Source organism: Mustela nigripes, chromosome 14 (assembly GCF_022355385.1).
Source record: "Mustela nigripes isolate SB6536 chromosome 14, MUSNIG.SB6536, whole genome shotgun sequence".
NCBI lineage: Eukaryota > Metazoa > Chordata > Mammalia > Carnivora > Mustelidae > Mustela > Mustela nigripes.
In genome coordinates this window covers 85,426,742-85,448,253 of record NC_081570.1, presented here as the reverse complement: position 1 = coordinate 85,448,253, position 21,512 = coordinate 85,426,742, and the positions used below count along the sequence as shown (strand labels likewise).

At 38.5% G+C, this 21,512-nt stretch overlaps 2 protein-coding genes across 4 annotated transcripts in view; one reads left to right on the top strand and one right to left on the bottom strand.

The window, feature by feature from the left end:
• SASS6 (SAS-6 centriolar assembly protein) overlaps positions 1-3,561 on the top strand; it is a 45,115-nt gene extending 41,554 nt beyond the window's left edge. For both annotated transcript variants that reach the window (XM_059375498.1, XM_059375497.1), the window contains exons 16-17: positions 1,617-1,711; positions 1,814-3,561. In XM_059375498.1, coding sequence (XP_059231481.1) covers positions 1,617-1,711; positions 1,814-1,920 — 202 coding nt within the window. In that variant the 3' untranslated portion in view covers positions 1,921-3,561. The remainder of the gene's footprint in view (positions 1-1,616; positions 1,712-1,813) is intronic.
• Positions 3,562-3,906: 345 nt separating this feature from the next.
• Positions 3,907-21,512, bottom strand: part of MFSD14A (major facilitator superfamily domain containing 14A) — a 42,140-nt gene continuing 24,534 nt past the window's right edge. For both annotated transcript variants that reach the window (XM_059375499.1, XM_059375500.1), the window contains 9 exons: positions 21,330-21,457; positions 19,528-19,642; positions 16,591-16,809; positions 16,195-16,308; positions 15,387-15,458; positions 9,015-9,127; positions 7,415-7,512; positions 6,142-6,305; positions 3,907-5,104 (listed from right to left, as the gene is read on the bottom strand). In XM_059375499.1, coding sequence (XP_059231482.1) covers positions 4,898-5,104; positions 6,142-6,305; positions 7,415-7,512; positions 9,015-9,127; positions 15,387-15,458; positions 16,195-16,308; positions 16,591-16,809; positions 19,528-19,642; positions 21,330-21,457 — 1,230 coding nt within the window. In that variant the 3' untranslated portion in view covers positions 3,907-4,897. The remainder of the gene's footprint in view (positions 5,105-6,141; positions 6,306-7,414; positions 7,513-9,014; positions 9,128-15,386; positions 15,459-16,194; positions 16,309-16,590; positions 16,810-19,527; positions 19,643-21,329; positions 21,458-21,512) is intronic.

Below are 21,512 nucleotides of genomic sequence, written 5' to 3'. Positions count from 1 at the left end.
CTATACATGTTTGTACTATTTTTTTCTTACCATTGTGCTTCTTAAAAATTAATCATTTTAAGACCTGTCTGCTGGCACTCATTACCATGAGCTAGCATCATTCAAGTATACTGCGGAATAAATTACTAACAGTTCAAAAAGGCTTCTTATCCCCATTCTCTGGCTTTCATCTTTCATTCATTGGCTTCTGTAAAACTGTCACCAGTATGAATATCACAAAAGTTTGGGAGCCTCTCAAAAAAAAATTTGAAATCTTGAAATGTATATGTTATATTTAATCTTAAAACTTGTTTAAATAAGAGGCACATCATTTGTAATCCCTGTTAATGGTAGAACACCATGTTTATATATTTAACTGTGTCATATACACCAAGCACAATTTTACTTGCAGAAAACATCATATTTGTGGTACAAAAATCAGACATAATCATGTGTCCCTAAAATTAGGACTGTTCAGCTATTTTGAGTGCTTTTTGTTTGTAATTGGTTTTTTCCTGTATTTGTTTTCAGGAAAAAGTGGCAATGGGTATCAAAAGTTTAAAAAGTTAAAATTGAAGGAAATACCTATTCACCCACTTAATTCTTTTCTGAAAATTGGAAAAAGACCACTTAATTTTAAGAATGTACATTGTTTTACAAGTGCCTTTAAACTCTTGTGCCATAGAACTATTAGAGAAACTTGACACTGGACAGATTTAGAAAAAAGGAGTATGGTGATAGAAGGGGGAAAATACAACTAGGTAAATGCCCCCATATTTTTCTAAACTTTTGTATTTGTATTCATCTGACTAGAATTCATTATTTATTTATTTTAATAGTGCATATTAATGACGTCTTTGAAGTACTGTAAAGTTCTGAAGAGCTTTTGGCAAAGGAAAAAGTTTACTCTTTAATTACTATTTTTTTAAAGTAGGCTCCATGCCTAGTGTGGAACCCAATGCAGGGCTTGAACTCACAACCCTGAGATTGAGACCTGAGCTGAGATGGATTCAGAGGCTTAACTAGCTGAACCAACCAGGTGCCCCTTACTCATTTTAAATACGAGATAGAAATGGTTAAATGATACTCTTGAAGCATGAACATGTGTTTTCATTCAGCATGTATCACTTATGCATTATGGTTTTATGGTTTCATAGTACTAGCATTTTTAGTTCCCCATATTCTTTATCTTAGCTCTTCGACTTATTAGTGTTATTTATGATAGTCTGCTGTTCACTGGGAAGGGTACTTTGGCTTATGGATAAACTGCTTAAGAAACCAGTGAAGAATGACTTGTTTTGAACAAAGCTATAAACATAGTTAGATTATTATTATTTTTTTTTTTTTAAGATTTTATTTATTTATTTGTAAGAGAGAGAGAGTGAGCGCGAGCACAGGCAGACAGAGTGGAAGGCAGAGGCAGAGGGAGAAGCAGGCTCCCTGCGGAGCAAGTAACCCGATGTGGGACTCGATCATGACCTGAGCCAAAGGCAGCTGCTTAACCAACTGAGCCACCCAGGCGTCCCACATAGTTAGATTATTTTATATATAGTATGTGTTTGTAGATTAACAGTTAATGTTGATGGTTTATCTCAAGTGAAAATAAATTTTAAAATAAATACTACTTTCCTTTCAAGTGGTGCAAATGTAGGGCTGGAATCCAAATACCTGAAGAAAAGGGAAGACAGCATTCCTTTACGTGGGCTCAGCCAAAACCTGTTCAATAATCCAGGTGAGAGGACAGTTCTGAAATGGATTTGACAGTGGTTTAATTGGCTATATTTTATGTAGAACTAAGTGAATACAAATAATCTTTTTTTGTCCTCATTTGCAGACCATCAAAAAGATGGCACTTTAGGAGCATTACAGACATCTTCCAAACCTGCAGTGCTCCCTTCTGCATCTTCAGCGTATTTCCCTGGGCAGTTAACAAACAGTTAATGCTAGTGTTGTCTTTAACTTTTTATTGAAATTTTATAAATTCCCATGGTTTAAAAATGTATGCGCAGCATAGATCAAAATTCTAAGCCAGCAAATTTCAAAGTTTACTTGAGCTTACTGTATTAGATTGTTTGGATCCTTTTTAACTCCTGCTGTTGTTCCACGGCAAGCTAGAGGAGCCAGTTTGTACTTGGGGGATTCGGAGTGAAGATTCTGAGTAAATGACGCTTTTTCATTTGTGAACATGGTGTTTGATAGAATGATAATATGAATTCTATTAAATGAATCCTTAGAAATTCTCAGAATTTCTAGTCATTCTAGTCATTGAGGATCTGGGTAAATGAAAACCTGCTTAGATAGAATATGAAACCAAAGACTATCACTAATTCATTTTATCATTTCCATTGGTAAAATAAAAGTTTTAAGTTTGACAACAAAATTATGAGGGAAAATGATTATCTCTAGAGATATCTATATTATTGATATTTACAATAAAGGGGAAATCCTAAAATTACCTTCAATGAAATTAATCCTTCATAGCAAGTAAATACTTTCTTTGCAGCATCTTTAAATTAGCTATTGAACAAGTCTAACTAATTCTGATAATTTTGATAAATTAGAAAAATAATTTGGACAATGTTAACCTTATTAAGTATAAAGTGCTTTGAGCTGCAAAGTTTATAGGATTTTAATGCTTCCTGGAAATCTATACTTACCCAGTTTTTCTCTCATTTGGAGTTTTATTAGTTTGTTATTCAGTTAAACCTGTATTAGTGGAATGTTTTAAAAAGTAGTACATTACAAAGTACTTTAAGAGCATCATGAATATTCACTGTTTTTTATACTAATCATTTTAATGTTTGCTTAATAAGGTAGGCAAAGTGAGTAACTGCTAGAAGTTACAATTTTTTTTTCTTCTTTGTAACCAACCCAGTTTCAAGTAAGAATTATTTGGAGAAAAATTAGGTTCTAAAATTTCACCCAGACTCAAAGGGTCCCATTTTGTTTTCTTACTGATGATCACCAGGTACAGAGCAGCATTGTCTTATGAAATGTATAAATCAATTGTTTATAAGGACTGCTAATGCTCATCTGATATTTAACAAACTATTTTCAAGGACCTTACTACATAGATTCGGAAAGAGAATTCAGTATATGAATATCAATGTTATTAGGTTTATGGTAAGACAAAGAATTTAGTATTTGGTCGTATTTTTCTGAAGCTGTGTTGGTAGTTGCAAGCAGTCTTAACTAGGGGATTTATTCTAAAAAATTAAGTAACCATTACTGGGTAGTGACTTATGTATGACTTGTCATTTCAATATACTGTATGAGTATTAGTAAGAATACTTGGTTACAGTGAATTGAAAGTATTTAATAATCTAGAAAGTAGCCTCTTGGTGATATTAGAATCTTTCCTGTAAATATTATGTAATATATAAAAACATGACAGGGTTTGGATGGGATTTAGGGCATACAGGTAGTTCTTTTTTATTTGAAATTGTTTTGCAGTGTACAGCTGTACATGTGTTAATAATCACAAGGTTGCACTTAACATATTTCTATAAACTGAGCTTTGTTAATAAAGTATTTATGGAGTATGATGTGTATATAAAAATAAACAGCATTGATCTGCAGCTGTTGATGATGCTTAGAATTGAAGTACTTCCATTTAATTTACGGACTAAGTTTCCATTTCTTTTGTCTTCCTATGGGAGTATTTTGTAGTGAGGGGGGAAAAGGGATTAAAGGCAAGATGGTGTAAAGCTTTGATTTGTTACTGTAAAAATGATTATGGTAACAAATAAAGCCAACAGACCTTACAGGGAATCACAGATCAAGACTTTCTTTAAAAAAAAAAATCATTAAAATATTTAATTTTATTAACAGAATATTTACATTTCTTTTAAGACCTTATTTAACCATAGTGAATGTTCCAAGTTTAAAAAGCATTGAGCAATAACCACACACAAGATGAAAACAGTGTAAACTATACAATACTTTATGTACAATTTTTACAAAGTAACACTTTTTAAATAATATAACTGGACACAAAAATATACACTTTAGAGAAATTCACATCAGTAATTGTATAAAGCTCTCTTCTAGAGTCCTGAAAATTTAGGACAAACATTAGCTCTGTAAATAAAGTGTTACTGTGACAGTCCTGAAAGGCCACTATATATATTTATCTACATATAGATATCACATTGACATTTTCAAGGCTACCAGCTTTACTATATAATTTTTAGATTATGTATTCAAGTGTTGAGGTTCTTGTGATTATGCAAACATTAAAAGAATAGTGGTATAAGTAGCTGGGGAACAAACCCGAGCCAGCGTTTAGATTTACAGACTCTACCCCAATTTAAATTCTAAATGGCTGATATTTTCTCATTTCAAAAACAGTGGTGAATGTTTAAAATAAAATTACTACAAACAAGCTTGAAACATGATTCAGATTTAGTACAATTTTCTTAAAGTTTTTTTTTTTTTAATGCAAACAATTCATTTACCATTTCTTTACTTTAGTGCATCTGCATTAAGGCTTTGAATTATTTGACCCAAGATTTTACAATGTTAAAAACGAACAGGTCCATAACCATACTACCTACTCTGTCTCGCTGTGAGTCAGCATAGAGTTAAAGCTCAACACCTGAAGGAAATGGTAGCAGAGACGTTGCTAGTATCTAAGAAGGTACGTATATAGTTTTTAATTAAAGGATGTATAATAAAACAAAAGCTAGTGGCAAGAAATTGGTGCTAATAAACAAAAGGTTTCTTTTCAAAAGAAATTGTAACATCTTTGGAAAACTGTCCGGTTCTGGTTCTTTCTTTAGTTCCCACGGAGTTCATGCAGATACATTTCTTAAGACAACCTTAAAGTACATTGTAGATGGAAATGGAATGTACATCCAGAACTACAGGTGAAAACTAAGACCTGGGTGTGATAGAAAAGTCTTCCTGATTTCGGTCATCACACATTTGTGTCCTGGAGTAAAGGTTCTTTGGCCTCTCCTGGCGCTTGTGTACTATGAGGATGGCTGTGACCACCACAGTGCTTTCTCCAACTGCTGGACCGTAAGCTTAAATTGGTATGTTCTGGAATAAACAAGGCAACAAGCAGAGCCAGCAGTACTGAACAGGCTCCAAAGAGGAAGGGGGGGCCAGGGATGATCGAATTCTGAGAAAGAAAAAGATAATTAGGACTTTTGCGCTGAAATCTCCACTCTTAAGAAACTGCTTCTTTTTAATAATCAGATTGCTATGAATTGTAAGCCAGGGTCTTCTCTCTTTCTTCAGAGCCACAGTAAGAAAATGCATTTGCTTTTCAGGAGAAAGGGACACTATCGTACTCTCACTATAAAATTCTGAGGATAACAGCTGACCCAAGGAACAGAGCCACAAGAGTTTTTCAAAAACAGCCTATCACTTGCAGCACAGAATCTGAACACATCATATGGCTCATGAGCCTTCACCTCATTAGTTCAACAGGAAGATCTCCAAAGTAAAATTAAGTAGTATATGCTATGTCAACCACAGTAGTGGAATCAATGACCGTTTTCTTTGTTTACAAAAGCAAACTACATTATCTAGTAACTGTGAGGGAAACACAGTTAATGCTGTTACCTAAGAATCAAAAGGCTTTTGTTTTAGCCCAGATATGTTCATTCTTAACAAAAACTTGCACAGCCAGTTTAACCTAGGTATAGCCTACAAACAAACATTCATTTTTATTTAAAAGATTTTGGCTGCTCTGCTATACAAGCCAGAAACTGATGAGCCGTTTGTGTTGGCTAAAGATACGATGTCTGCCGTTAATGTTTTCAGTTGTAAGGAGGGAAAGTACAGCAAACAGGTGAGCAAAGATGTGAATCAGCACCTAACTGCCATTTGCTGCAGAAGGCAGCCTCACCTGGGGACCTCGTGCAGCACACACGTCCCCGAGGAGACAGCGGTACACACCGGTGGCTATTAACCATGCCATGAGGTATAACATCATGAACTAGAACAGTTTGATAATTCTTAAATTGACGAGGGGAAAGGTATGTACAGCCGATTTCAAAAAGAGGTATACAGGGGAACATAGTCCCTTCAGCTTTGGTTTTTAAGTGCTGTAGATCTAAAATAATCTCACATAAAAGCCTAGGTGACCAAAACCCATTCATCTTTCAACCCAGCCAAATGAACTGCATTTTTATCAGGTGAATGAAGAAATACCTGTTCGAAATGGTGCTGTGGGCTTGTGTTTGTTCCCAAGTCTGTTCCTGTCATTGGCAATTCTTTAAGTTCCACATGGAATATGTAGAAAATGAATCCATAAAGAGCTGGTCCCAGACCATTGCACAGTCCTCGAATTCCTGTTATCATTCCTTGAACAACACCTAAATTGTTTACACAAATTATGTAATGCACCGTTTATTTTTTTCCTGCCCCAGAACCAGACAAAAGTCAATCTAAAACCAAAGTTCTCATCAGACACTAGCAGTTTACCAAGATGGTATTAACAAAGTACTTAGAAGCCATGAGCTCTACAAAGTAAGTTATCTGATAAAATGTGAGATCAGGTAGACCCAACCCAAACATAGGTCTAGTTTAAGCAAGTGGGCAAAAGCACTTTATTTCCCTTTAAAACCTCCCTGGTTAAAAATCAGGCAGGAGTTCACAATCATTAACTGTTAAAAACCTGCCCCTAAGCAGCTACTTAAGACCCTCTGAGTCAAATACAGAGTTTGAGTTTTGCTTTCCTCTGCAATCTTTTCTCAAATCTAAATGCAATTTGCTTTGGCCATAGGCCTTTCCTTCCTCACTTAATCAACCATGTGATCGCTGCCCCTCTTTTGTAACACTCCCTTTTCCCCTTATGACTAGAATAAACACATCCTTTTCAAAGAATTATCTGTTAGCATTTTGAGAATTAAATATTCCTATCACAAAAGCGTTAAGATAAAAAATGTTTTCTATGGTCTTTAGATGACTGAAACCTAAGATTTAAATAAAAAGGTTACTTAAGCCCAGGATGTCTAGCACATCATAGCAAACCCATAATAGTGAACATAAGGTGGCCAGCCTACATCACTAGATTTTCTAGCGACAGAACAGGTAGGGCCCCACAGATGAGAGACATGGTTACAGATATATCCACCAAAGGACGATACCTTGGAATCTGCTTTTCCTTTTTTTTTTTTTTTTTTTTAAGATTTTATTTATTTATTTGACAGGCAGAGAGAGAGGAGGAAGCAGGCTCCCCGCTGAGCAGAGCCCGACGCGGGGCTCGATCCCAGGACCCCAGGATTACGACCTGAGCCGAAGGCAGAGGCTTTAACCCACTGAGCCACCCAGGTGCCCCAAATCTGCTTTTCCTCTTAACAGTGAAATCAATTTTAAATTCTTTACTTTGAAGATACACTTCCCGTACGGAGGAAGGAGATAGAAAATAGGATTTGAGTATTCTGTTCTTTGAAATAATTATCATGGGTTCTTGTCAACTCACCTTGTTGATCAGCATCGGCAGTTCGTGAAACAAGGGCACTGACCGCTGGAAAGGTAATGCTAGACATGGCCGCCACCGCCCCGGCAGCCCACATCATCCTGTAACCAAAAGCAGCAAAACAAAAATATATTCTTCACTGTACCTGTCAGTCAAAATATACAATTGAATTCAAGTTACTGTTACTGCAAAGTGGCTGTGGTACAAGGAAAAGGAGAACTGTACTTGGTCTATTCCTTCCTTCCTGTGTGACTCTGGGCAAGTCACTCTAAGGTCTGAGCAGCGGGTGGGGATGGGAAGTGTTGAGAATACCGTATGATACACATACAGAAACAGCATTACGAGTTTCCCCAGCCAGTAAGACTCTGCAGGCCGTGCTCCCACAGACTTGTGCTTCAGTGTGATGCTACTGAGCTGACCTAAGCCTTGGATGTTTTGGCCTTGAAACTTGTAATAAGTGTTTTAGATCATTAAAATTGTGAGTGCCTCTTCGTAAAAACTAGTCTGGAAAACAAAACATCCATCAAAACACATTCTTGGGGCACCTGGGGGGCTCAGTTGTTAAGCATCCGCCTTCGGCTGAGGTCATGATCCCAGAGTCCTGGGATCGAGCCCCACATCAGGCTCCCTGCTCAGTGGGGAGCCTGCTTCTCCCTCTCCTACTCTCCCTGCTTGTGTTCTTGCTCGCATGCGTGCTCTCTCTGTTAAATAAAATCTTTAAAACAAAACAAAACCACTCTTGATGCTTACTCCTATTTGATCCAAACAGAGGTAGTATGTTTTGGGGAATGAAACCTGAGTGAACCAAGTTCAGTCCCATCATCCTGAGCATGAAGGCACAACTGTGCAGCCCAACCTTGACCTCACTATAGCCATCACCCTGCAGGCCACCAGACTTGCAAGAAAAGGAAACAACCTTCTCTCTGACAGGAAGCTGGGGCCAAAACAATAGGGCTTTCTCAATGAACTTCTGGTCTGTCATCAGTAATGATCACTGATGTCACATGTTTTTTTCTAACCAGAAAAACAAAGAAGGTAAATAACACTAGCTTTCAGGGCTTTGCTACTTTGAGATTACATGTTTTATCCTAATGACAGACTGATACAGATTAAATGCTCATTAGAGATTTAAAAACGAATCTCATTTAAAAAATCTGTCACATAGAAAATGTCACACCCCTCTACCCTCAAGCCATTCTAGAATATACAAATACACAAATGAGAAATCTGTATTGTATACATTTTGAGAGAAAAAAGGCACAGTAAGAGATGGACTAAAATCTAGTAATATGCCTTAGATAAGAAGCAAATAAAAGTCTGTCAATTAGGGGCACTCACGTGGCTCAGTTGGTGGGGTGTCCAACTTGATTTTGCCTCAGGGTCCTGGGATCAACGCCCCGCAACCCCCACCCCAGGCTCTCCACGCAGCAGGGAATCCACTGGGGATTCTCCCTCTCTCCCTCTGCCCCTCCCCCACTCATGTATGCTCATGCTCTCCCCTCTCTAAAATAAAAATCTTTTAAAAAGTCTGTCAGTTATACCTCAACAAAGCTGGGAAAAAAAGGGGCAAATATCAAAATCTTAAAAATTAAAATATACCTACCAAGGTTCTGAACCAAAGCCATACCATGCCAGCTGTAATATTTGAAATCCCAGACCCAATAAAATGGTGTTCTTATTTCCAATTGACCGCATAAGTAAACTCAAGACTATGGTCTAGAAAAGAAGAAAAACCAGAATGGAATGGTTTATCAGGAAAGAACTTTTTAAAAATAAAAATAAAAAATACTTGGTGACATCCTTCAATCTGTAATATAAAAGGACTACCACTTTTCTACATTTTGGCATTTTTAGCAGTTGCCCTGAATATATCTTGAGATTATTACTCCAGGTCAGATAGAGCAAATGAAAGGTCCCTTTGCTGACAGAGATCCAGATCCAGAGAAGAAGAAAAGTGAAAACAGAAAAGTTGAACTTTCTATTCAGTACATTTCTACTGACTGCTTATATCAGAAATTGTAAGCAGTAGCATCAAAGGTCTGAACAGATGATTTGGGGATCCTGGTTATATAACTGCTTTAAAAGTTTTTACAGGTCCAAGTTAATCCAAAATGCTTATCCTCCCACTAAACAGTACAAGAATTACTCTCTGTCCTTCACCTAAATTACTGCTGAAAGCATGATGCTTTTACAAATAGTAAACAGGTATAGTAAGTGTGATTTGGGAAACATACAGTATAGGAACGTAGCCTTTGGAAAAACAGCCTGGATCATAATCTTGGCTCTAACTATGTGACCCTGGGCAAGTTACTTCACACTGAAATAGTTCTGTCTCTTATAAAATGGCAATGAAGAGTACCTACTTCAAAACTCTGTCATGTAGGTTAGAGGAGGTATTTACAAAATGCTTAGCACTGGGCTTGGCACACTGTAGGTGTTTAATAAACAATATTATGGGTTGAATGGGTTTTCTTTCAAAGCGAAAAGAAATTCAGCAATGATTTGGGGACATGAGAAAGTATTTCTTGCTATTTTTAGAAAAAGATCTTATATCTTTTTAAAAATTTGTATCTCCCTCTACCTACTGTTCCCCCTGCTTGTGCACTCTGTCAAATAAACAAACTCTTAAAAAAATAAATAAATAAATTCTTTAAATTGAGGGTGCCTGGTGGCTCAGTCAATTACAATCTGCCTTCAGCTCAGGCGATCCAGCAGTTCTGGGGTCAAGCCCCACATTGGGCTCTGGCTTAGCAGGGTGTCTACCTCTCCCTCTCCCCTGCACCCCTACCCCCACTCATGCCCACACTCCCGAAAAAATAAAAGCTTTAAAATAAACAAAATTCTCTAAATTGAAATAACCATTTAAGAGCTTAATCTGATATAATCACAAGCCAGTGGAAAGCAAATGAAGAGCCCTGTAGGAGTTCTTGAACAATTAAGACTCCTACTAGATTTCTTCTCTCCTATTTCCCCTTAAAACACTAGCGAGTGTAAGAGTTCCACAAGGTATGGAACCTTGCTGGATTCCGTTCTTCTCAACAACCACAACCACAAAAGGGAACTCAACCCGATTAAACAGTTAGCAAAGAAAAACTTCCTGTATACAGGACACCCTAATTGAGAACATTGATTTTCTCCCGAAAGGCAGGAACTTCCTTAAGTATCTGTAGCTTTGTATCCCTAGCAGCTACTGTATGTTCTTAATATTTACAGAAAACGTGATTTTTAAATATGTCAAAATAGTCTCAATAATGGGATAAACTGGGGCGCCTGGGTGGCTCAGTAGGTTAAGCCGCTGCCTTCGGCTCAGTTCATGATCTCAGGGTCCTGGGATCGAGTCCTGCATCAGGCTCTCTGCTCAGCAGGGAGCCTGCTTCCCTCTCCGTCTCTCTGCCTGCCTCTCCGTCTACTTGTGATTTCTGTCAAATAAATAAAATCTTAAAAAAAATAATGGGATAAATTTCTTAGTGTATACAGTGTACTAGACAAGAAAAATTATTTGGTGTACCTTAATTTAGTGTAACTCATTTTGTCCCAAATGTTAAACAACCAATTTAACCAAGGCGTATATAGCTAGTTAACAGTTAACTGACATCAGTTTTGGTCTGTTAAGCAAATATATGCCAAGTTCCGACTATATCCCACTGCTATTCTAGGTCTAAGGGAACTGACCCAAGGGTCAGAGAACAGGTCAAAGTACTGGTCAGCAAACAAAATACCGCATCTGGGAGGGAAGATGGACGTAAGTGCACTGGTTTAGAAAGATCATTGCAGGTTGTAACTGCTATGGAAAAAGATGAAATGGGGCAGTGGAATAGAAGTATTGCTTGAACCAGGATGGCCAGAGAAGGCCCTTCTGAGGAGACAGCTGAATGGGGAGGGAAGTGACTACGTGAGTATCTCGGGGATCAGAATACTCCAGTAAGTGGTAACTGCAAGTGCAAAGGCCCTCAACTGGAATATATTCAATAACAGGGATTATGGACACAATGAGGTCATGTTGAGTCCAGGTTTTTTTCTGGTTGCAAAGGAAAATAAATTTTAAACAAGAGGATTAAAATTTCACTCTACAGGGGCGCCTGAGTACTTAGTCTGTTAAGTGTCCAACTCTTGATTTTGACTCAGGTCACGATATCCGGGATGTGGGATCAAGCCCTGCATAGGGCTCCCTGCTCAGCATGGAGTCTGCTTGAAATTCTCTCTCCCTCTGCCCCTCCCCCTGCTCACACTCACTCTCTCTCTCTCTCTCTAAAATAAATAAAATCTTAAAAAAATTCACTTTACAAAAATTACTTTCCCAAGTGGCGAATAAACTACAGGGAGACCAGATGGAGGCAAGAGCCATGGCTCAGACTGGCTCCTAGTATCAGAGATGGGGAGAGATGCTTCAATTCAGAATGGATTTTGGAGACAGAGGTAACAGGAGATACCATCTAAGGGATTATGTGGTAAGGGTAAAGAAAGGCAAAAATCCACAAATATGACACCAAAGTTTGTTGTGGCCCCAGCAACCGGGAGCATGGTGATGCCCATCAACGAGGTGAGCAGTGCTAAAGGGAAGGAATCCAGATTTCAGTTTTGGTTATGTCAAGTTTAATTGCCCAACACGTGTCAAACAGGAGCTCAGTCAGGGGCCAGCCTAGAGGTAAAATCTTAAGAGGTTACCAGCACATGGAGGACTAGATAAGAGCACTGAGGAAGGAAATATGTCCAACAATAACCCTGCACTCACATAAGCTTTTATTTAGTGCAAAAGTTAGGCTTGCGTGCCTCCTGGCACCAAAGAAGTGATGGGGCCTAACAGCCCCAGAGGGGACAGCAAACATTTGGCTCCCACTGGAAAGTTTCCAAATCTTCTCATTTGGGGGGAGAAGCTACAAACACGTATTTTCATATACCCTCCCAATCTTTAAATGGTTACTACTAATTTTTAAAGTAAGTATGTACGTATGATTTAAGATTTTGTTTTTTTAAGTAATCTCTAAACCCCATATGGGGCTCGAACTCCCAATCCCAGGACCAAGAGTCACATGCTCTACCGACTGAGCCAACCAGGAGCCCTTTTTAAAGTTAAAGCAGAAAAATAAACAATGGCTTCTAATTTAGCACTTAACTGAGTTGCGGGCACCATACAGGGTGCTACAGTGACCAAGATGAATGTCACTGACCTCACTCACAGGCTACTCTTCCTACAATCTACCAAGGCAAAAATAATCAAAAATAAACAGAGGTAAAAGCAACAGTACAGTGTATTCTGTACAATGACAGAGCTATACCTCAGTTAGTATGGGAACTCAGAGAGAGGACACTTAGCGTAGAGGGTGGGGAGGCAGAAAGACCAGCAGGAACAAAGGCACAAGGGCAAGCAGTAACACGAGCAGGCAAGCAACAAGTGTATACTTGACATAAATGAGAATACGAGACAATTCTTCTACCTTTGGAATTATATTATACTTAACATTTTAGTTCATTTAATGACAGCAACATAATGATCATTTTATCTATATATACTACATAATTCCATTAACCTGTTTTTTGAAATGCAACTAATTTTCTCACTTTTTAAAATGTGATTCATCTCAAAAATGGTATTTCTACATAGGCCTCAAAAACTAAATGGTTACTTAGGGACCATACTCCTTGTGGGCTGTGTATGTAACAACTGCTGTATGTCCAGTGCTGGCTGGCTGGCGGCTCATATCCTCCCACGCTCCAAGCACTGCAAGCGCTCCGCACACATGCCCAACCATACATACCCCCTCCTGTATCCACAGCTATTTTCCATCTTGTTTTTTTAAAGATTTATTTGACAGAGACAGACACAGCGAGAGAGGAAACACAAGTGGGGGAGTGGAAGAGGGAGAGGCTGGCTTCCCACTGAGCAGGGAGCCCTGGAGCAGGAAGCTAGTTGTGGGACCCTGGGATCATGACCTGAGGCGTTTAATGACTGAGCAATCCAAGTGCCCCTGTTTTCCATCTTCTACCCTTTGTGCTAGGTGCCCTCTGCTGAGCAGAGAGAAAATTTCCTCTAAAGCACCTTCACAGCACTCCAGCAGTGTTACTGCCTGAATTTCTAAGGCATCTGCAGCTTCTATGATCAGTGACATGTGAAACAGCTATTCGTCTCTTATGTGCCATTATAGTAAATGTTAGCTTGTTCTCTTCGTCTAAATCTTAAACAAAATATTACCAAATATAATCTCAGCAATGTATGAAAAAGATAAAACATCACGACGGGGTTGGGTTTATCGCAGGACTCAAGGTCGGTTTAACATTTGATAATTCCTCAAGATCAACTCTTACTATTTGTACATTTTCCTTGGTGATATACCTTAGAAAGGTGTTTTTTTAAAAAAGCTATTTTTACATGTAGGCAACAATATATTTTCCCCAAAGCTGAAGTGCACTTTTCTGACAGCCAGAAATGCACATTTAAATGCAACATAATTTCTGTTTAAGGAGCTTCAAGATAAAATAGGAGTTAGAATGGATATTAAAGAGAAAACATGATATAAGGAGCACTGGGTATTATTTAAGACTAATGAATCACTGACCTCTACCTCTGAAACCAATAAATATGTTAACTGAATTTAAATTTCAAAAAATTAATAAAATGGAAGTTAGAAATAGTACTTACTAATACTCAATGCCATATGAATGCAAGTGTGAGGCAATGGATATATTATAGAATTTAAATTTGAAACTTATCACTAAACCTACCAAAAAATTCGTAAGTGATAAGATCTGCAGAAGGAATCCTACACCTAAAAGATGGTAAAACATCTAAGAGACCTATGAAATGCAACCTGCCTTTCATTTCCTGAAGAACAGAATAAAACAGAGCTGCAATCTAGAAGACTAGATCTAAGATAAGAAAGAATGTTAGATTAGATCATCTACATCTACAACTAAGCCAAGCCAGAGAGGAAGAAATGGGTGGGACTTTATTCACTGAAAGGAGAAAGACTGACTAGAGAAATATTCTGGTCGCCGGAATATACTACTTGATCACGGAAAAGAGATTTGAGGCCAAGATGAAAGAAATACTCCTAAGAAAATCCAAATTGCTGGCTGATTAATATCTTATTTATCAACCAACCACTGGCTACCAACTGCATTTCCAGGGTAAGTACTTCACGTCATTCCTCTGCTCAAAACCCTCTAATGGCTTCCCATCTTTCCATTAAGTCTCAGCATAACCTGTGAGGCCCCAGATGACCTGATGGTTCCCTCTGCACCTCCTCTCTGACTTAATTTCTTGAAGGTCACTGCCTCGCTTGCTCTGCCAGAGCCGTGCTGTCCCCCTGGCTGTTTCTCACACGTGCCAGCTACAGTCCTTCCTTAGAGTTTTACTTCTGTACCTGCTGCTCAGAATGCTCTTCTAGATATTCCCATGGCCTGTTCCTCTCTCCTTCGGGTTTCTGCTCAAATGTCACCAAGTATCAGCTAGGCCTTCCCAACCCCTCCAGGTAAAATAACACCCATCCCCAGTCCCTCTGTATCCCCAGCACCATTTTTCTTTATCGTTTTCATTATACCTGATACATGTACACAGACATTTTTTGAAGCTTCTGTCCTATCCCACAAGAATGCAAGCTCTACAAGAGCAGGGATTTAGTTCAGTTCACTGCTACACCCCCACGGCATGGCACACATGCCACGCATGGCAGTACTCAATAAATATGTGAGGACTGATAGAAAATTTTTTACTTTATGCAGGTGTACTCTCTAGTATAAATCAATAAACTACCTTTCTGCTTTATACATTGTATGACAAAAATATGCCCATCCCCAAAATCTGATCCAAAGACTAAGTACACTTAACAAAACTGAATTTCTGAACCTACAAGCCTCAGATTCCTGACACTGGTGACTCCACCAAGAAAATGTCACTTGAGTATCACTTCAGGCCCCATTGGGATGGTCAACCAGGAGCAACACTCTACCACCTCACTCTAACTAAAAAGAGACTCACCTGTGCAATAATGGAAAGAATGCCAAGGACTGCTATAAATGCTGCAACACTTTCCGGTGAAAACTTCATTATCTAAAAGGTTTCCAAAAAAAGTAACATTAATAAAGACATTAATAAAGTGTAACAAAAACCATACTGATGCGAGTCCTTGTATATTAACATTAAATGGGCCAGAAAAAAACCCCACAACTCATTTATAAACAAAGAATTCTTCAAAGGAAGACTCTGGCTTTCAGTGAGAATCACAATTGTAACAACGGTCGACAGACTACAAAGAATAGCTACTTAATTTAGATTCGGTAATTCTAAGTCTCTTAATTTAGACTTAGGTTTCATAAATTTGAGACCCCTATCAAGCACTCAGAATCCATGTTATAAATAGTGCACTGTTTTGTGATTTTATGGATATCGATAAAGGCTTGATCCTCCTTGGTAAGATTAGTGTCAAGGAGGAAAAACGAATGCTCTCAGTAGAGCTCGCTGCTTTACTGATACATGCCCTCCATGTCCAAGAGACTGGACTAGACGGATGGATTACAAGCATCCCATCACTTCTACAGACAACACATAAGCTCAAGCCACATGCAGTGACGGGATAATTGTATCTTTCTGCAGAAGCCAAAGTCTTAATAGATATGCCGAAGGACCAACAACCACTCTACGTAGGAAGTAAACTCCAGTGAGCCATTATTTACAACACAGGAGGCATTTAAAAGTCTCTGCTATCACAGCTCTCGACATGAAATATTTTTGTTATGAAGGCACTAAACAGTGGAAGAAAAGTCCCTCTTGGCAGTTAGGATTTTACCTGTCTGAGGTATAAAAAGAAGCTGGAGTATTGGCCTGCCTCTGGTAGGTAGGAGAGGAACACCGTGATGCAGATCAGCAGCACTATGGAATCCTGGCCCACTTTTTTTAAGGACTAGAATAAGAAAAAGACTGATATAAGGTTTTATACCCAAACACTAAACTGTTTTTAAAAATATGCAGTGTTATCTTCTGGCAGTGTACATACAGACACTTAGCTATCTTTTCAAAATGCCTTTCATCCTCCCCAAACTACTCTGAAAAGTATTTCAAAATATTTTAAAAATACGTCACGATGTTTTCCCCAAAGAAACATCCACGACAATATATGAACATTGCACTGAATCATACATTCACTTTTTTTGCCGAACAGAAGGAAAAAACATAAACTTTTTACCGCAAAAGGGTCGGCCTGTTCCCAGGAAATGGGTGCCCCCCATGACGCTGGCCGCATCTTCTCGGGCAAAGACTCTGGCACAGCAACAAGGATAAAACAAATATCCAGCAATGCTATGGCTGTAGCCAGGACCACCACCAAGCTGTCCCCATACACACGGCCGAGGTAAGCTCCGATTGCGGGGCTGGTTACCAGACTTGCAGCAAATGTTGCTGAAACCTGCAATAAATCCAAGTGGACAGGAAGAGATTAGTCCGGACACCCTGACCCTCCTTCAGAGCTGCAGAATGCAGATTTACGTCAGTCCTCCTGCCATGCTCTCCCTTTCCAGGATCCTACCTGTGCCATTCTTCTTATATTCTCTTCTTTTGCAGAAAGAGGAAAGAAGTAGATTCTTAACTAAAAAAGTATGTAATGGCCTGAAAGAAGTCTAAAGAACAATGCTCTAGGGAAACCCACTGTCACTGTGATTTTTTCCCCCAGTATTAAAATGAGATGAATGTTTACCTTGATGCATAAGGCTGGCTGAAATAAAGCTTAAAGACTTCGAGGTTTATCTTCTTTCTCATCAGTAAGAGTGTAAGTGCTAGTACAAAACTGAAGTACGTGATTTTTTAGGTGGCAGAGTTAGGAAGGATAGGATCACAGGTCCTTAGCACTGAGTATATCACTAACCATGTCTCTCTCAAACTTTGAGGAAGTCCACACACGTCTGGGGAAGATGCAGATTAAAGAGGACACAGGGGAGGAATAACTTAATCCCAGACGTGTCTGGCCTATTAGACAAAATGGCCGGCAAATCAGTAGACATGGCAGCAAGTATCACCTGATGGAGACCATGCTCGGTGCTGGAGAATAAGAAATTAATGCTGCCATGCGTGAGCTGCTCCCCACCTTGTGCTTTATTCTGTCTCTGTGCCATTTTTGGCTTCTGGATGGAGGATTTAACTTCACAGAAGTGCTTATGTTTAGCTGTTTATTAATAACTGCTCAAAAGAAAGAATTCAACTTCCAAAGGCCAATTATCTGACACGTACATAACAATGTAGTAACTTTAAGCATCTCACTATTGACCCAAATGTCCATCAGCTGGGGAACAGCTGAACAAAAAGAGTACATCCCATACAGTGTAAAACTACACCAAAGTAAAAGAGGAACTACTGGTAAATGTATCAACAGGAATCAAAGATGATAACTAAGTGCAGACAGAAAAGACCATGTTCTGTTATTTCATTTAAGTTTAATTTCTATTAAAAGCAAACCTACAGGGGCACCTGGGTAGCTCAGTTGGTTAAATCCTCTGACTTTTAGTTTGGGATCAGGTCAAGATCTCAGGGTTGCTGAGATGGAGCCCTACATCAGACTCATGCTCACTGCGGAGTCTGCTCTGCTTCAGATTCTCTCTCCCCCACTGCCCCTCCCCCACTCACTTGCTCAGTAACAAACAAAATCTTAAAAAAAAAAAAAAGGCAAAACTACAAAGACAGAAAGTACACTGGTGATTGGGGATGGATGGCAGATGGCCTTTGGACAGATGGAAATGTTCTAAAACTGGATTGTGGTGGTATTTTGTTAGGGCAGATTTAGCAAATTAAAGATTTTTATTTATTTATTTTGGAGACAGGGAGCACTAACACATGCAAGTAGGGAGAGGGGAAGAGGGCCATCATCAACTTCGTATTGTTTAGCATTCTAAGTTTATGACTGAAATCAGTTTTTTTTTTAAAGTTTCTCACAATAGGTATTTTCCCCTAAAAACTTCCTAATCCATGATTCTTCGTGTCCTTTGAATCAAAGACAGTTTCTTGTAAAACTAAGATTCAGGCTGACACAGTACACAGTCAAAAGATCCTTGTCCTATATTTGCTGACACTCATCACTGTCTTGCTTCGATCTCATAATGACCTGTATGTTATCATGTCTCTGTTAGCCTTTTTATTCCTAGATTTAATGGACAAGAGATTACACCACCACCAAATACTTAATTTCTCAAAACAGTATTCAAAGGTTGGCAAACTGCCACCCTCTGGGTCAATCCAGCTAAGGATGGTTCTTACATTTTTTAAGAGATACACACACACATAGATACAGAATGAGACACTATGTGGCCCACAAATTCACAGAAATGTTCTGCTGATCCCTGACCTATACATTAGCCTATTGCATTTTAGAGTAGCCATTAAATATTAGTAAAGTTTAAAAACTCATGACATTAAATAATTCCTTATTTTTAGTATTTTTTAAAAAGATTTTATTTATTTATATGTTAGAGGGAGAGCAAAAGAGCATAAGCAAGAGGGAATAGCAGAGGGAGAGGGAGAAGCAGGCTCCCCGCTGAGCAGGGAGCCCCATGTGGGACCAGATCCCAGGACCCTAGGATCATGACCTGAGCTGCAGGCAGATACTTAACCAGCTGAACCACCTAGGGGTCCTAATTTTTAGTATTCTTTAAAAAGAACTTCTTCTTTTTTTTAAGATTTTATTTATTTATCAGAGAGAGAGAGGGGGAGAGAGCGAGCACAGGCAGACAGAATGGCAGGCAGAGGCAGAGGGAGAAGCAGGCTCCCTGCTGAGCAAGGAGCCCGATGTGGGACTCGATCCCAGGACGCTGGGATCATGACCTGAGCCGAAGGCAGCTGCTTAACCAACTGAGCCACCCAGGCGTCCCTAAAAAGAACTTCTAAAAGGTAAAAATATTCTGTAATTTCAAACCTGATGTATATGTCTACTACTAAAAAAACAAAATTTACAAGGCTTTGTACTGAAAAAAACTTTTGATATAAGTCATCCACTAGATAGTAATTGATGACTTTATTATGAAATGTATTTTATACAAAGAAGTAAATTTTGAATGCAAAGGCTTACACTTCTAATATGAAACAATTAAAAAACAAGGTATTTTCCCACAGATACAAAGAACAGAATAAATACACATACCAGTCCATAAGCCATACTTCTTTCATGTTCTTGGGTTATATCTGCCACATATGCAAATACCACGGAGAAAGTCACTGCAAAAACCCCAGAAACAGAGATAACAGCAAAATACCACCTAGGATCAGAAAAAAAATTGACAAGAACCATCAGAACAATTACCGCTACACCGTAACTTTCCTTTATTCCCTTAAGTGAGTTAGAGTAAAAAACAGCGAATTTCAGTCAATGGCTTACTAAGACCGTTCACGGACTCTTCTATAAATCATAAAGCCATAGATATAAAGAAAATACACTCTTAGAAGTCACCCTTCAAAAGCAATTCAGTTACTATGCAGGAATTCTTAAAATTAGACAATATATCCAGGTGAATATTTTACCCAACTGCTGAGCTGTTAAATGGCTTTATTGTTGGTTTTGCTAAAAAGAGCAACAAACTAAACTCTGTTGTAATTGATCCATTACTATTTCCCACCATAGCACTACACAAAACACAAAATTCAGTGGGTACAATGGAGAAACAAGTTACTCTCTATTTATTTTATGCCTCTATAAACCAGATGCTTTTCCATAAGCTATATTTGGCTTTTCAGATGTTGGCAAAACAAACATTTCAGTCTTCACATAGAAGAAACCTGTGTGGCAATACTCATAAATGAAACAGAGAACAGACAATTACCGTAAAGAGTGAAAAAAGCTATTTTAAAAAGCAAACTACATTTCGGTATATATGATTTCAAAATAACTAGCCAGGAATAAAAAATTCCTATTGTAATGTTGAATGTTTAGTTTTAAATATCATGTGTCATCATAATGAACTTTCAAAATATTCCACTAGGGCTGTATTGCTTACTAAATTTTTTCTAATACAGTTTTTCACAGCCAATCTTTTGTTCATCTCCTAGACTCCTCTGGTACGATTTCACTTGAGTGATTAGCATTCATCAAGGGTTTGGCCTTCAGAATTGTATCAATCTAACCTACAAGAGGAAGATCCTGGCTCTTATATTCCCTTAGTCTTTATAGATAGCCATGGAAAATATAGCCCATCTGTGATGCAGAACTAACATTCATATGCAGTGGAGTAGAACATTAGGAGAATTAATAAAGCTACAACAAAACTGAGCTCTATTACCTTGAGAAAATCATTCTCATTGTTAGCTTTCCTTCCCTTCCTCCTCAGTGAAAGAATCCTGATTTCAGTTAACGACACCATGAACCTAGCATCTTGTAACAAGGAGGAGCATATGCCTGAAATTTGACCAGATACAAGCAGAGGTTGGATGAGAACTGTGTAGTTTCTTTATAGGAAGGCAGTGTGCTCTTCTTAGCTATTCCTTCCGTCTTGCTGCCTGAAGTGTGACACAAGCTGGAGCTCAGGCAGCCATACTGGACATTGGAGGTGCTAGCAGAGGATGGCAGAGCACAAAGATAGAAAAGGTCTGGTTCCCCAGAACCGCCAAACCAGCTCTACACTGTTCAACTCCTGACTTCTTTTATATGGAGAAAGAAAGAAGCTTCCTTGATGTTAAGCAACTATTATTTTGGGCTGTGAAATCCAAAAGCAGTTTATCGCCAATAGTCTACACACTTCCTATAGTAGTATCTAGTTCTAAAATCATTATGAACTATTACTTAGCCACAATATTTTTAAGGACCCTCTCATCTGCATCAAAGAATACTGGAAGAATAAAATAAAATCTATATAAAAGGTAAGATGGCAAAAAGGTGAACAAAATTAAGGACTACTCAGAAAACAATGAAGAAAATGATATTTAACCACTGTGATCTGATTATGCACGTACCATGGGCTGATCTTCATTAAAGGAATTGGGGCACATGTGAAAAATACTGTTAGCAGCAAGAAGGATTTCCGACCCCAAACATCAGAAAGAGCACCAATAAGTGGGGCACTGAGGAATGACAACAACCCCTAAAAAAAATAAATGAAAAAAAAAAATGTATACCATCTATACCAATGAGCCAAA